Raw genomic sequence first — 17044 nt, forward strand, 5'->3', positions numbered from 1 at the left:
CCCTCAGCATGTCGCCCTTTCCCTTTTATGGCGGACACTGGGTCACAGGCAATCTTCTTGGTTATTCCTTGTGACCAGCCTAAGATCTTTCAATTCAAGGGCCTGTGTGGAAGAGTTTTTGTTTGCATCAGACAGGGTTTGCATTCCCTTATGCCCCGTACACACGACCAGACTTTTCAACATCAAAAGACTGACGGAATGATTCTGGCAGACTATTCGAACAAGTGTGGGCTGCAGCGGACTTTTGATTTGCAAAAGTCTGTCAGAAATAGAACATGTTTCAAATTTTTCCGACAGAACTCTGCCGGACCCAGAAATCCACTCGTGTGTGTGCTAGTCTGACGGACTAAAACTGACGCTAGGGCAGCTATTGGCTACTGGCTATGAACTTCCTTATTCTAGTCCAGTCATACGTCATCACGTTCGAATCCGTCGGACTTTGGTGTGATTGTGTGTGGCCAAGTCCGTTCATTCGGAAAGTCCGTCAGAACTCTGTCAGAACTCCGTCAGAACTCCGTCGAAAGTCTGCCGGACTTAAGTCCTGTCGTGTGTACGCGGCATTAGAAGTCTAAAGCAGGAATCTGCAATTAGTGGACCTCCAGCTGTTGCAAAACTACAATTCCCATCATGCCTCTGCCTCTGGGTGTCATGCTTGTGGCTGTCAGAGTCTTGCTATGCCTCATGGGACTTGTAGCTCTGCAACAGCTGGAAGTCCGCTAATTGCATATCCCTGGTCTAAAGGAATGAAAAACATGCTTAAAGCAGATCAAAGGCAGGTCAGAATGATGTCAGCTTGAGGTCAAATGTACCTGTGAATTACTTCTGAATAATATCAGAAATGTCTCAAACAGATGTACAGCTGACAACATAAGCTCAAATTCCATCAACAAATGTAATTTAGTTTGATCACAAACTCGTCCAGTCTCATTGCATATAAACCAAGCCCCAATAATTTTTTTGGCTTATGGAGATCATGCTTACCTTCATTATTTTACCATTTTGTAAGTAAAACCAAATTTCCCATTTTTCAAGGTGCAATAAACTGACACACATTCAGTTGCTACATATTGGTATTAATATGTATTTTACAAGTACTTGCACGCCAATCCTTAAAGCGGAGGTCCACCCTAAAGTGGACCTTCCGCTCATCGGAACCCTCCCCCCCTCCGGTGCCACAATCGGCACCTTTCAGGGGGGAGGGGGGTGCAGTTACCTGGATAATCCAGGTAACTGCACCCACTTCCGGGATAGCTCTCTGCGGAAAGGGGCGTAACTTACGCCCCTTTCCGCAAGTGCCCGCCCCTTCCCGCAAGTGCCCCTCTGCCTGCTGGGAAACACACAGATCCCAGAGGCAGCGGGGACCGTCCTCATTGCGCAGCGCGGCTCGCGCATGCGCAGTAGGGAACCGGGAAATGAAGACGAAAGGCTCCATTTCCTGATTCCCATACCCAAGATGGCGGCGGCAGCACTCGAGTGTCGATCTAGAGATCGGCTTCGGGTGCCGACATCGCGGGCGCGCTGGACAGGTAAGTGTCACTATTTTAAAAGTCAGCAGCTGCAGTATTTGTAGCTGCTGGCTTTAAAAAAAAAATAAAAATGCGGTGGACTCCCGCTTTAAAGTATAGCAGTAGAAGATTTTCATTGAACTGTACAATCTGTAGCACTAACACAATCCATCCTTGAGCTGCCAAAGTTTTGCATTGTGTTTCATTTGAGATGTCTCTGTGACTACTGTTTTTTTTAACATTACAATAACTTTCTTTTAATGTTTTTGAATGCCACAGACTACGGCTTTGCTTCACCATCAACTGGAATTTCACAGGCCACATATATTGGGCTTATTATTTCTCGTGGTTCAGCAGCCAGTATTTCTTTCATGTACTCTTACATTCTTCTAACAATGTGCCGGAACCTAATAACTTTTCTGAGAGAGACCTTCTTGAATCGATACATTCCATTTGATGCCGCTGTAGACTTCCACCGTTGGATTGCCATGAATGCTCTTGTGCTTTCACGTAAGTGAAAACATTAGGCAAAATTCTAATATACAATAAAAGTAGCTATATTTTGGCAATTTTATGTATAATGAACCGGATTACTCATACAATATTTTTTTCTTCTAGTTTTTCACACTCTTGGACATGTAGTCAATGTCTACATCTTCTCAATTACACCTATAAATATCCTTAGCTGTGTCTTTCCCACGGTCTTCAATTATGATGGGTATGTACTAAATTTGATTTGGTCAGAAAACCTAAATATTGTCTTAAAGGAGTATTGGCAATTGTTTTGTTTTTTTCTGATTGCAATGCAGACAATTGCTTAGAAGTGAAGGCCTAGAATTCCAGACTTTGTCTGGTTGTTTGCAAGGCTGCCTAAATGGGCCTGTCCTATGTTTGGTGTTAGCTGTTAGCAGCAGTAGGTTGGCTGCTCTTCCTAGAATTGGCTGCATCACAGTCTACTTTGCAATTGAATTTATTACATTTAAACAAAGGAGTGCATACTAAGGTGTTTGGGATGAGAAATTAGGTATACTGAGGTGTAAGAGATAAGAAATGTGTGTGTGTAATACCCCATAAAAGAAAATGTTCTGTTTGTAATGACATTATATACAGTGCCTTGAAAAAGTATTCATACCCCTTGAAATGTTCCCCATTTTCTCATGTTACAACCAAAAACCTAAATGTATTTTATTGGGATTTATTTTGATAGACCAACACAAAGTGGCACATAATTGTGAAGTGGAAGGAAAATGATAAATAGTTTTCAATTTTTTTTTACAAATAAATATGTGAAAGTATGACGTGCATTTGTATTCAGCCCCCTTTACTCTGATACCTCTAACTAAAATCTAGTGGAACCAATTGCTTTCAGAAATCACCTAATTAGTAAATAGAGTCCAAATGTGTGTTTTTTAATTTCAATATAATTGCAGCTGTTTTGTGCAGCCCTCAGAGGTTTGTTAGAGAACCTTAGTAAATAAACAGCATCTGAAGGTCAAGGAACACACCACACAGGTGAGGGATAAAGATGTGGAGAAGTTTAAAGCAGTGCTAGGCTATAAAAAAAATATTCCAAGCTTTGAACATCTCACGGAGCACTGTTCAATCCATCATCCAAAAATGGAATGAGTATGGCACAACTGCAAACCTACCAAGACATGGCTGTCCACCTAAACTGACAGGCCGGGCAAGAAAAACATTAATCAGAGAAGCAGCCAAGAGGCCCATGTTAACTCTGGAGGAGTTTCAGAGATCCACAGGTCAGGTGAGAGAATCTGTTCACAGGACAAATATTAGTTGTGCACTCCACAAATCTGGCCTTTTTGGAGGAGTGGCAAGAAGAAATCCAATGCTGAAAAAAATCCATAGGAAGTCCAGTTTGCACAATGCCATGTAAGGACACAGAAAACATGTGGAAGAATGTGCTCTGTTCAGATGAGACCAAAATTGAACTTTTTGGCCTAAAATCAAAACGCTATGTGTGGAAGAAAACTAACACTGCACATCACCCTGAACACACCATCCCCACTGTGAAACATGGTGGTGGCAGGATCGTGTTATGCTTTTTTTCAGCAGGGACAGGGAAGCTGGTCAGAGTTGATGGAAAGATGGGTGGAGCCAAATACAGGGCAATCTTAGAAGAAAACCTGTTATGCTTTGTACACATGACCAGACTTTCCGGCAGACTAGGTCCGACGGTCTTCCCGACTGACTTTTCAGCGGAGTTCCGACTGACTTTCTGAATGAACGGACTTGGACACACACAATCACACCAAAGTCTGATGGATTCAAACGTGATGATGTACGACCAGACTAGAATAAGGAAGTTTATTGTCAGTAGCCAATAGCTGACCTAGAGTCGGTTTTCGTAAGTCGGATTATCATACAGACAAACAGATTTTTCGTCCGGACTCAAGTCCATCGTAAAGATTTGAAACATGTTCTAAATCTAAAGTCCGTCAGATTTTTCAACAACAAAGGTCCGATGAAGCCCACACACGGTCGAATTGTCAGACGGATTTGTTCTGTCAGACCTTTGCTGTCAAAAAGTTTGGCCGTGTGTACATGGCATTAGAGTCTGCAAAAGACCTGAGACTGAGGCAGAGGTTCACCTTCCAGCAGGACAATGACCCTAAACATACAGCCACAGCTACAATTAAACTACATTTCCCATGATGCTCATGCACTCTGCAGTGTAGTGGAGCATCATGGGAAATGTAGTTTCAAAACATCAGGAGTGCCAAGGTTCGCCATCACTGGTTTAGAGCAAAGTATATACATGTGTTAGAATGGCTCAGTCAAAGTCCAGATTGAAATCCATTTGAGAATCTGTGGCAAGACTTTAAATTGCTGTTCACAGGCGCTCTCCATCCAATCTGACAGAGCTTGAGCTATTTTGCAAATACGAATGGGCAAAATTTCACTCTCTAGATGTGCAAAGCTGGTAGAGACATCCCCAAAAAGACTTGCAGCTGTAATTACAGTGAAAGGTGGTTCTACAAAGTATTGACTCAGGGGGGCTGAATACAAATACATGCCACACTTTTCACATATTTATTTGTTAAAACAAAATTGAAAACCATTTATCATTTCTACTTTCTGTTGGTCTATCACATAAAATCCCAATAAAATACATTTATGTTTTTGGTTGTAATATGACAAAATGTGGAAAATGTCAAGGTGTGTGAAATCTTTTTCAAGGCACTGTAAAATGATAGAGAGTTTGACTAGTATGTTTTTATTTTTATTATTAGGCCAAATATTTAATTTACATAGTCACTGTATGCCATAATAAGGATACCATAGCACAGGAAATTCCACAGTTGCAATGAGAATTCATACCTTTAGTCAAGGACATTTTCTGGAATGCTTGAGAATGTGTGTTAATTAGAAAGGCCACTGACATTTTTGGTAAAGGGAGGGGTATTATTGGGGTTGATTTTCTTTCCTCTGCAAAGTGAATATTCACTTTGCTAAAGTTGGCTATACATGGATGGAAATTCAGCCAGATCAGCTGGGCCGGCTGAATTTTGATCCATGTATGGGCACCAGGGTTGTACAGAAGTTGATCTACAGACCGATTTCTGCACAACAAAACTGTTGGATTTCTCTTGCTTGATCAGAGCTGCAGGCTATAGTCCTCAATGCTGATCAGTGTATTCTGACGGCAGGGAAGTCTTCCTGCTGTCAGAATACAATATCTCAGCAGAGAGGATTCCCCTATCCACATCAAATGTGTTGATGGGGAAATTGATTGTTTTTTTTTTCATTCAAACTACAGATTGAACAAAAAAAAGGTGTCATCCATGAGCTGCTTAAGGGCAGCCTATAATCCTTTAGTAAATCAACCCGATTGTCTCTAATTCTAATGAAGAGTAACTTTGATATTAACAATATGATATATTTTGTCAAGCTGTCCATTATATCCACCAACCTATAGCGAACAATGAATAGGCAAGGTTTTAGGAATAATCTGTATCAACAAAATCTTTACACATTACTTCTACAAAATGAATATGACAATAATTATAATATTTTATGTATGAATTACAACTAATGTGATTGAATGATGATTACCATAAAATATAAGGAATGGTTATGACTGCAATACCATCTTAAGAGGTTGTGATAACAGACATGTTTTTAGCATCACCTTGTGTATATTTTTGTAAATTCTCTGGTGCTGGGAGACTGGATGGAAATAAAAATATAATTAAGGCATTTAAAATATTTTACCAGTATTAATGCTACTGATGTTTTACTTTTTTTTTATTTTTTATTTTTTTTTTACATTTTTCAGATCTGACTATCCAAATAAATTCTACTGGTGGTTTTTTGAGACTGTGCCAGGTAAGCTGTCACCATGTTGCACCTTGATCACATGGCAGATAACAGGTGATATTGCTATGATACGATTATATTTGCAGTTGATATTCCTCAGAATTCATGACTTGGCACTGAAATAAAAACTGTTATCCCAATAAATATACAAATAGACTCATGTCACTGATCACTTATCTACTGCATTCAACATGACTGGTAACACGTACTATTGCATAAACAAATACCAGTTAAGCAGCAGCTACTTGAATAGTAATATTTACTGTATTTTTTTTATATTTAAATCAGCTTGCGTGTCTGACACTCATCATGATAGTTACGCTAACAGATAAGAGTGCATCCTTCCCTAAACCACTCCCAACCTTGTTGCTCCATAAATTACATACTGATGCTTCATTTGCTTAAATGTCAATCATTTGTCACATAAAAACTTTTTTCAATAAGTGCTCAGCCTATTAATGTCAGCCAAAATGTCAGGCAAAGCACTGGATAAAGTGGAGAGGAGTAACAAACTCAGATTTTTCCTGCAGACTTTGCAGACAATGGAAATGCTAGGCACAGCTGGATTGAAATTCGGTTGATTCAATAGTGACAGGCTGAATTTTGAGTAATGTAATAGTATATCTTCATTTAATTAGTGCTTTCAGCCAATCAGCTGCAGTGCTGATCAGTGTATTCTGACAGATCCCGCTGTCACAATATAATAGTACAGCGGGGTGGATCCCCTCATCCATCTCCAATGTGTGGATGGGGGAATCTGTTCAGTTTTTGGATCAAAAAAAAAAAGATCCATCTATGACCAGCTTAAGACAAAAGGTTAGGAGAAATCTGAAACTGGGGGACAGATAAAAACATTAAGCCTTTATCATTGTTCTCTGTCCTTCCATTAGGAGATGTTCTCTTTACTTCCTCTCCATTACCGGGAGTCACAGGGACACTAAGCAAGGGGCAATCCAGCCTATGGGGTCAGGAACAGCCATATACAACCTGAAACAGCATTTAAACGTCCCCCAGAATTTCCACAAAAAAAAAAAAAAAAGCTGGACTTTCATTATGATCCCTCTGAGAGAAGTCAGAACACTTATAGTAGGTGCTCACTGCATTTTTCATGGTGCCTGTAATGTTATATATCCATTTCCATCCTATTAAGGCTATGAAAGTTAGTTCACAGTCATAACTTGCCTAGTATACATTACAGTGTATGTACAGGCAAACCTTTGGCTAGAGTAAGGACTAGGCAACCCCCATCAGGTTATTTATTTCTATCTGTGTATCTTTTAAGCTTCCCTTTGCTTCCTGTCCCAGATTCACAAAATTTTTTTTACAGGAATCTCCCACAGTATGGGGAATTACCTATAAGGTATTGTGAGAAAGTGCCCACAGGTGACAAAGTCAGAAAATATGCGTTTCCCTGTTATCAGCCAAGCATTTTTTTTCTATTATCAGTAAAACATCATTCATCTAAGTCAGATTAGGACATAAAATAAAGAAAATGTTCTTTGTAACAGTAGTGATCTTAGCAGAGGGATGTTGCTTTGTGTGCTAAGTGTTGTGTGTGCCTAGAGGTTCCACCAATGGAAATTCAACCCTAACATCTGAGATTATATAGGAATGGTACACAGTGCTGTCAACTAATGACAGAGCCAGGGAAACTCTTCATTTTCGAAACGATTCCCTTTTCATATATCAGGTCATAAACAATTCATTTTATCAGTGATAGTATACTTACATTCAGTGTCATTAGAATTGGTAAGACATTGAGTTCAGACTAAGTACATTTTGATAAAAACAAGGTAATGTGAGTATGTGAGAAGGCTGTTGGTATATATATTCATTTATTTATTTACTTATTTATTCTGTTTTAATCATATCTACTTGTACATGCAGGTATGACTGGGGTTCTTTTACTAGCAGTTTTGGCTCTTATGTATGTGTTTTCTACTCATCATTTTCGACGTGTCAGTTTCCGCGGATTCTGGATAATTCATCACCTGTATGTTGTCCTCTTCATTTTGGTAAGTAGTGAGAAAAACGTTGAAATCACAAAGATATTAAATATGAGAACTCTTGGGATACGGCCACACATTTAGCTTGGAGGCAAGGAACATCATAATCTTTTTTTTTAGAAAATCTTTGTTAAACAGCGGTACACACGGACCGAAATTCATCTAGTTCCTGCAGAACCAGATGATTTTTGGTCCCTGTATACCATGCCTTTTATTCTGCATAAATATACTATATATGCAAATTATTAGCTCTGTCAGTAAAATTGAGGAAGTAAATGTATTATCAGAGTTGTCAGTTATCCTGGAGTAAGAAAAATCCTATGGATTTGGGTTAATTCAGTGAGTTTAAATAAATAATGTATATCAGATTGCTTCACTGCCATTGCAGCTATTTTATTCTTATGCTTTGGCTATTTTTTTTTTCAGACTATCATCCATGGCAGTTTTGCACTGATACAGTTACCACGGTTTTACATATATTTTATAGTCCCAGCTATTATCTTTGCAGTTGACAAGATGATTAGTTTGAGCAGGAAGAAGACAGAGATTGAAGTTCTAGAAGTGAAGAAACACCCTTCAGGTATGATGTATACTTAACATTCTTAACATTGTGGCAGCTAAATTAATAGAAATGCTAAAGATAAAAGGGAACACTCTTAGCTTTACTTTTAAGATATATCTATAAACACTGCAACTGACCTTTTGCAGTAAAAATATTCATATGCTGGCCCAGTGGTGGAATTATTGTGGCTGCATCTGGGCTTAAAATATGCCACAATCTGTGTAAATAATGAGAATATGATTGGCCCTACGGTAGCCGACCCGTACTTCTGAAGGCTTTGAATAACCACACTATCTTCCAGAAGCACAAAAGTGAGGACATTTTAGCAAGAAAGCATTGTCACATCATTCTAAAATTCTCATGAAAACAGTAAAATTGTACTAAGTCCTGATAAAGAATAAGAATGTCGAACATATGAACTGAGAAGGATAGATGAGAAAGTAAAGGGTGGCAGGAGTTGCCCAAAAATGTGAAATATGCCACTGGTGTTAAAAATAAAATATATGTGAAGTAAATATGAGGCTGGTTAACTAAATAAGTTGAGAATATTCACTTAAATTAATGTGTGAATATGCTTTTTATCCAAGCAACTGCACATGACTGAGGTGTGTGGTCCATGGCCCTACTTTCATGGACCACAAGTGAACAGGAATTTTGTTTTCTGATGATTGGATAATTGAAGTGTATATTTAAACAATTTTTAAGTGTGATTCATTTACTAAAGCACTTGAGAATCTTCAAAGAGTAGCCTGCACATAGACAAATAGTATATTTGCAAAGCATACAGTTTTAACAGAAAGCAGAGGAGTCCAGAAGAAAACCTGATGTTAGTGCTTCTTGAAGAATTGTCACATTCCAATAATGAAAACTCAGTTACTCGAGCCTTGCAAAAAAGTTATGATACCCAAAGTAAATTTTGTTGTATGCCATTTACTCTTCATACTGCATTAGACTGACACAAGTGATATCTTTATTAAAATCCAGCTATCCACCGCCTCTTCAAATTTTACGTCTGAACTTAGATTTTCTATATGTGGATCCTGCAATTCTGTTTTTCTGAAATTGTCTAACAAAATGTATTAAGCTAAAATTAGTGCATATAAAATATTGTAATTTATAGACTGATAGTCATGCCAAAAACATTATAATTTTAGAATGTATGCACCATTTTCTATGTCTGTACTTCAACCTATTTAATTCTCATTGCAGGAGTGACATGCCTGAAGTTCCAGCGTCCTAGTGACTTTGACTACAAATCTGGTCAGTGGGTTAGGATTGCATGTTTGTCTCTTGGTACAGATGAGTACCATCCTTTCACATTGTCGTCTGCACCACATGAGGATACATTAAGTCTACACATTAGGGCAGTAGGACCATGGACCACAAGCCTCAGAGAGCTCTACACATCTCATAATACAGCAGAGGGAAAGTACCCAAAGGTATGTAGAACTATTATTTTTTTTAGTCTATAATAATTTAGAATAGAAACATACCAGTCATTTTTAAATACCAATAATAGTTAACATTATAAACAATGTTATTCTGGGGTGAGTTTGTCTATATGTGACCCTCTCGATGCCTTAGTTTTCCCTTTTGTTCTATTTTGATAATATCCAATTCTATTTTTATACTAGCAACACTTTAATATATCATTAATATCGCTTCCCCCTCTTTAAAATAATGCATCAGCTTTTCCTGGATGGGCCATTTGGAGAAGGACATCAGGAGTGGAATATGTTTGACGTATCAGTTCTTGTTGGTGGAGGAATTGGAGTGACACCTTTTGCATCGATTCTCAAGGATTTGGTCTTTAAATCATCGATCAATGCAAGGATCAACTGCAAAAAAGTATGTCTTTATTATTTTTAGCCAATGACCTCATATGTTAAAATAACTGATTTATTAAAACATGGAGAAAAGAAAAGTAAAACAAAAGTGGAGTTTTTTTTTTTTTTTATTGGATGGAAACATGAAACATGGATTTTAGTTGGTCACTGTGGACAGAAATTACAGTTTGGTTTTCATTTCCTTTTTTTTTTTTTTTTTTAGTTTTACTGTTTTAGAACTGCTTATAATCTGTTTAAGCCACAGTAAATACTGGCAGCTATGTGGCATTACAGTCTATTATATAACTTTTTGATAAATGAAGACATACTGTATGTTTTAAGCACAGCTTAACCAATTATTAAAGCATATGTGGAAATACAAAATACAAAATGTTTGAGTTTCATAGAAATGGGGAGGAATCCTATTACGGAAATATCTCGGAAAAATGTCTCAAAAAGGCTAGTCACTCACTGTACTCACTGGTTGAGTCTCTGGGACAGGAAGTGTAGGAATGACCTTGATGAGCCACATAGTCCAAAAAAAAAGAAAACACAAATGGAACACTTTACCATTCTGTGCTGTATCATGAACTAACAACTTGCTGCTAATTAACTCACTATAAACCTTCCTGTAACCCCAGCACTAATATTCCCTAAGCTTAAAATGGAAGTTCAGTCAAACACTAACTATATCTAAATCAACCCCCCCCCCACCCATTCTAAGCCTATTTTATCTACCCTGTGAAAGGGAAGATCTATATACTTATCTATCCTGAGGGTGCTCTGGTCCAGTCACATTATTGGGTCCCAGCGCAGGCTTTAGTGTAGAGGACACATCATCAACAACAGCTACAGAGCCTATGCAGTGACATTACCCATATGCTTACTATGGGGCAAGTGTTGTTGGTTGTCCCTCTTCCACGCTGAAGCTGGCGCTGGGACCAGATATTGTAACTGAACCAGAGATCCCTCAGAATAGGTAAGTATACAAATCTTTAGTTTCACACATTAGATAGAATAGGCTTAGAATGGGGGTGGGAGTAAATTTAAGTACAGTCAGCGTTTGACTGAACTTCTACTTTAAATCTATCTCTGCATATTCACCTCTGCATTGCAGTTTAACCACTTACAGACCGGACCATTTTGCTGGTCAAAGACCAGACCACTTTTTGCGATTCGGCACTGCGTCGCTTTAACTGACAATTGCGCGGTCATGTGACGTGGCTCCCAAACAAAATTGGCGTCCTTTTTTTCCCACAAATAGAGCTTTCTTTTGGTGGTATTTGATCACCACTGCGGTTTTTATTTTTTGCGCTATAAACAAAAATAGAGCAACAATTTTGAAAAAAACGCATTATTTTTTACTTTTTGTTATAATAAATATCCCCCAAAAATATATAAAAAAAACATTTTTTTCCCTCAATTTAGGCCTATACGTATTCTTCTACATATTTTTGATTTAAAAAAAATCGCAATAAGTGATTATTGATTGGTTTGCGCAAAAAAGTTATAGCGTTTACAAAATAGAGGATAGTTTTATGGCATTTTTATTAATATTTTTTTTTTTACTAGTAATGGCGGTGATCAGCGATTTTTATTGTGACTGCAACATTATGGCAGGCACATCGGACATTTTTGACACATTTTTGGGACCATTGTGATTTATACAGCAATCACTGCTATATAAATGCACTGATTCCTGTGTAAATGACACTGGCAGTGAAGGGGTTAACCAGTGGGTGGCAGTGTAGGGGTTAAGTGTTCCTATGGGTGTGTTACTAACTGTGGGGGGCTGGGCTTTCATTTAGTGAACACTGATCTGTTTACAACAGCATTTCTCCGTTCAGTCGCCCCGCGAGATGATCGCGGATATGCCTGGGGCGATCGAGTCCGCGGGACCCGCGACCGGACTCACGGGGGTCCCGACCGGTACGCGAGCGTGCCGCCGGCGGCGCGCTCGCGATAGCAGGGCGTCATTAAAGACTGGATGTACCCATACGCCAATATGCCTGCTCGTGCCATTCTGCCGACGTACATCGGCATGCGCCGGTCGGGAACTGTATAATTACCCTGCATTGAAATTGATGTTGTGGTTCCTTACCTATCACTAGAGTGGGCAGTTTCCATTTACCAGTGACCTAATACTTCCTGGTGACAGCCACGTTGCAGGGTGACCTTTGTGTGAGTTACTGACTGGATGCCTTTGCCTTATCTTATGCTCTGTCTGTAACCAGAAGTTAGCAGACCACTGGTAAACCGATTAAAACTGACCCCTCAGATATGTTATTATTTGAAGTTTGTTATAGCTACCTTCCCTTTCAGGTTTTAGAATTGTTTTGAAAGTTTAAAATATGTGAGCAATTTCAAGTTGCAAAACAGTATTGATTATATTATCTTACTGTTTTCCCATTTAGGTTTATTTCATATGGGTGACACGTACTCAGAAGCAGTTTGAATGGCTAATAGACATCATCCGAGAGGTGGAAGAGATTGATAAGAATGAACTATTGTCAGTTCATATATACATAACTCAGCTAACTGAAAAGTTTGACTTTCGTACAGCCATGCTGGTAACTATTTGATTTTCTTTCCTTTCTTAAAAACCACAAAAGTATTGATCCAAATACTTTAAAAAGGTATTCTGTAATGTGCTTCACTGATTAGACTTATGAGTAAACGATTAAAGCCACATAGTTTACCAAGAAACGATTTTATAACAGAGCGCATAACACTATATATTCTTCACTATAAAATGTCTCTTTTTTTGAAAGTAGAAAAATGGCCATGGTAAGGTCATACCACTGTTTCTTAAATGGGCAACTTTGTGGCATACAAGAGCACACAAGTACTCACATCTGATACTCATGTTAAAAGTTCCAACATAGCTGTATGCTTCATTGGTTGGGTTCACCTGGTGACACCATTCAGAAGAACAAAAGTTGAAGTAACAAACCAGCCTTATGGTCCAGACCATGTTCAATCCAACACAATAGAGCACTAGCATGACTTCAACCATTCAGCTGAAAGACCCTTCCTATATCCCAGACAAGGAGTACATTAGCTAAAATATTTTCAACATTCGATTTCATGAACCACGAAGATGTAAGTGGTCTGTATTGTATATACACTTGAAATTTAGCTGAACAATATTTATGACAGCCATGTTTTTGAAACCGTTGATTAGATACACTTATTCCAAATCAGCAAAAGCTGATTATAAGTTCATGTTGAAATTCTGAGTTTTGTAGGGAAGAGGAAGAGATGATATGACTGCTGATGCCCCAAATAAAAATGTGCTTGCCCAGCTATATGTATATATTATATAACTTACATTGAGATCAATGTTGCCATTTTATATTGTAGTATATTTGTGAGAGACACTTTCAGAAAAATCAGAGCCAGAGTTTGCTAACTGGACTGCGATCCATCACACACTTTGGAAGACCACCATTTGTGGGATTTTTGAATTCCTTACAAGAAGTACATCCTGAGGTACAGTATGTAAAATACTATGTAAAGCAATGAAGATATAAAGGATACCTATAATTTTCAAGTGTAAGAGTGTTTAATAAATTCATGTGAACATTTGTGTGTGTACTACATAGAACGTGTACCATACAGTGTACGCTGGTTCATTTTCAGCATGGCAGGAATGGGTTGATTTCCAAGAATATTTTAGCTCCTGTGTACATGTGCAGCAGTTACATCATCAGCGGCCATCCAATGTGCAAAAACAAGTGTTTGTGGCACTTTTAAGGCAGTAGTAAACCGCTGGGCATTTTTTTTGTACTCTGCAAGGCAAAGGCATAATGTGCTACTAAGCATCGCATACTAGCACATTATGTTAAACTTACCTTAAAACGAATCCTTCCAGTGGCCACACTGTCACTGCTGCAGGTACTTCCATCTTCACCCAGTCTTCGTTCTGGATTCGTGGACGAATTATATCTGTATAATCCGACTGTCATCCAATCAGCCAGAGGGAAGGGGAATGGATCCCCCATCTGTCTGTTTTTAGTGGATAGGATAGGATCAGATGTTGGCGAGGGTATAAATGGACACATATCCATTTGCATCCGACGCTCCATAGAGGGCAATGGATGGTCTGAAAAAACTGACAGGTGGACTTAAAATTTAATTAGCTTAACTTAACTAAAGCCAGAAAGTATGAAAGCCCATCAACTGGTTTAATTCCATTATTAGCCTCCTGCTCCTGAGGTACAAAACCCTTAACCTATTTCCTAACAGTGAACGCTTAACCTATTCCTACCTACCCCCTAAATTTTCTTTTATATTGTGTTAAAGGTAAAGAAAATTGGTGTGTTCAGTTGTGGACCTCCTGGAATGACCAAGAATGTGGAAGATGCTTGCCGGAAACTTAACAAAAGAGACGAGTGCCATTTTATACATCACTATGAGAATTTTTAGTTTACTTTTGAATGCTAAAATTTTATAATCACATGCGTTTACAGGTGACCTTTATTTTGTTACAGTTTGACTTTCATCAGCTTCTAGTACACATTAGTAAACTTTTTCAAGTATCACCATCTGCCTCTAATTTTAATCAAATTATATTTATGGTATCTGGGACATAAAACCTTTCTTATAACATATTTAAAAGATGTGATTGACTTTTGTTTGTATATCTGTAGCAGATACACGAATAAAGAATGTATTTACATTTGTACGCATCAGATTGTTTTTTATAATTTAAATGGTAAAACCATGTCATTTGTACTCTGGTATGGACTTGCATATTCTTTGTGGAAACTGCAGAGAAGCAAGGATAGGCAAATCCAGTGATTTATATATTCAATGTACCGTATTTATCGGCGTATAACACGCGCCGGCGTATAACACGCACCCCAAGTTTAGGAGGGAATTTTAAGGAAAAAAACTTTTAGGAGGGAAATTTAAGGAAAAAAAACTTACATTTAAATGCCCATCAATTCAGCCTTATCAGTGTCCATCTGAAGCCTTGTCAGTGTCATTTGCAGCCTTGTCATGCAGCCTGTCCATCATTGCAGCCTTGTCATTGCAGCCTGCAGCCTGTCCATCATTGCAACCTTGTCATTGCAGCCTTGTCATTGCAGCCTGCAGCCTGTCCGTCATTGCAGCCTTGTCCCCTCAGCTTTTGTTTTTTTTAAATGGCTCTGCCGATATGTCCTTCGTATCTCGGCGGCGCCCGGAAGTTCTCGGTGGTTTTCGGTCGCCTCGGCCGTACTCAGAGCCTTTCGGCCGCCTCGGCCGTACTCGGAGCCTTTCGGCTGCTCTCGAAAACTGCTGAGTACGGCCGAAAGGCTCCGAGTACGGCCGAGGCGGCCGAAAGGCTCCGAGTATGGCCGAGGCAGCAGAAAACTGCAGAGAAGGGCCAAAGGCGGCTTAAAGCCGCCCAGAGCCCAAAAATCACAAGGGAATCACGATTTTCCCCTGATTTTAAGGGGAAAAAAGTGCATGTTATACGCCGATAAATACAGTAGTTAATCCCGGACAGGAACATACTTTATACCCTAAAGTAAAAGGTTCAGCATTTTATCCTAATATAACCCCCACTGTAGATGTTCTAAATGCACAAACATATTTGATAAACACCTGATGTTGGCTGATATCAGTGCCGCTGCAAGTAGGCACCCTATGCCATTCCCAATGGATTCCAAAAGAAGGTATCACAGTTCAGATTTGTCAGGTAAGAGATTACTGAAAGTAGGGAGATAACAGGCATTTTATTTTTGCCCACCATCCTTCCCTTAATGATGACCAAATGTAGGGGTGGGTTTTAGACATCAAAAATGTCTATGCAGCCCAACTTTTTCCCAGAAGGTAATAAAAAAGAAATACTAATAAACTTGGCAATGATGTAGGTATGCACCATAACTGTAATACAAATATAATCTTTTAAAATTCTGTGTCTCAGGTAGCTTGCTAAATCCACCACTGCAAATTGTTGCACAGGGTCATATATTCTCATTCTGCTTGCTATTCCCCAACGTTTTCCTTATTTATTTTTAATTAAATTTTATGAAACCCTCCCCCACTCCAAAGTGAACTGGTAAATGGGTAAATTTTGGTCCCTGTGCCCAGTCACATCATTTTATACCTAAATTTAGAGATGCGGAAAAAGAAAATCAAGAGCAATCGGAACTCCCATATAACCGATGTACAGTAAGATTTACCATCTACATGAGTTACAATGTGGTAGTCAGGGTCAGATTTTATCATTTTGCTAGCTTTCTATAAGTGATTGTAAAGGTAAAAAAAAAAATTATTAGAAAAAACAAACATGGTATACTTACCTGTTCTGTTCACTGATATTGCACAGAGCAGTTCAGAACCTCCTCTTCCAGGGTGCCCCACCAGTGCTGTCTGCTCCTCCTCTTCTCTGAGTGCTCCCACAGCAAGCTGCTTGCTGTGGGGACACTTGTGTGGGCACATTTCTGAGCCAGGCTGTGTGTGCCCCTAGAGATACACATAGTGAGCCAATGGCTCCTGCTGCTCTCAGTTAAGCCCATAAATGCAGGAAGAGAACAGAGTGGGGCTGCCGGCAGGGACAGCAATGGATTGAGAGAGGTGTCAGGTAAATTTTTAAGGAGAGGTGGGGGAGGCAAAGACAGTGGAAAGTTTTTTTACTTTAAAGAAGTCCAGCCTGAGCTTTTTAGGCTGGGCTTCTCCTAAGGGTCACAGGAGCACATTTAGATTTGCATTCCTGTGCCACATTTTCAACGGAGAGCGGTCTGAAGTCCACTTTCTGCTGACGTCATCAAGTTCAGTCCAGGCAGTGTGTCATCCCGACTTAGGAAGTCTGGATCC

The 17044-nt window shown here is 39.0% G+C and overlaps 1 protein-coding gene across 1 annotated transcript in view; it reads left to right on the plus strand.

The window, feature by feature from the left end:
- The window catches only part of LOC143963038 (dual oxidase 1-like), a 77085-nt gene extending 62161 nt beyond the window's left edge, over window positions 1-14924 (plus strand). The window contains exons 25-34 of the mRNA XM_077472589.1: window positions 1785-2015; window positions 2124-2223; window positions 5803-5852; window positions 7731-7858; window positions 8276-8429; window positions 9621-9850; window positions 10101-10259; window positions 12652-12807; window positions 13601-13729; window positions 14543-14924. Coding sequence (XP_077328715.1) covers window positions 1785-2015; window positions 2124-2223; window positions 5803-5852; window positions 7731-7858; window positions 8276-8429; window positions 9621-9850; window positions 10101-10259; window positions 12652-12807; window positions 13601-13729; window positions 14543-14665 — 1460 coding nt within the window. The 3' untranslated portion in view covers window positions 14666-14924. The remainder of the gene's footprint in view (window positions 1-1784; window positions 2016-2123; window positions 2224-5802; window positions 5853-7730; window positions 7859-8275; window positions 8430-9620; window positions 9851-10100; window positions 10260-12651; window positions 12808-13600; window positions 13730-14542) is intronic.
- Window positions 14925-17044: the final 2120 nt, after the last annotated feature.

This window comes from Lithobates pipiens, unplaced genomic scaffold (assembly GCF_037356315.1).
Source record: "Lithobates pipiens isolate NorthernLeopardFrog02 unplaced genomic scaffold, aLitPip1_a1.2 Scaffold_8, whole genome shotgun sequence".
NCBI classification, from domain to species: Eukaryota; Metazoa; Chordata; class Amphibia; order Anura; family Ranidae; genus Lithobates; species Lithobates pipiens.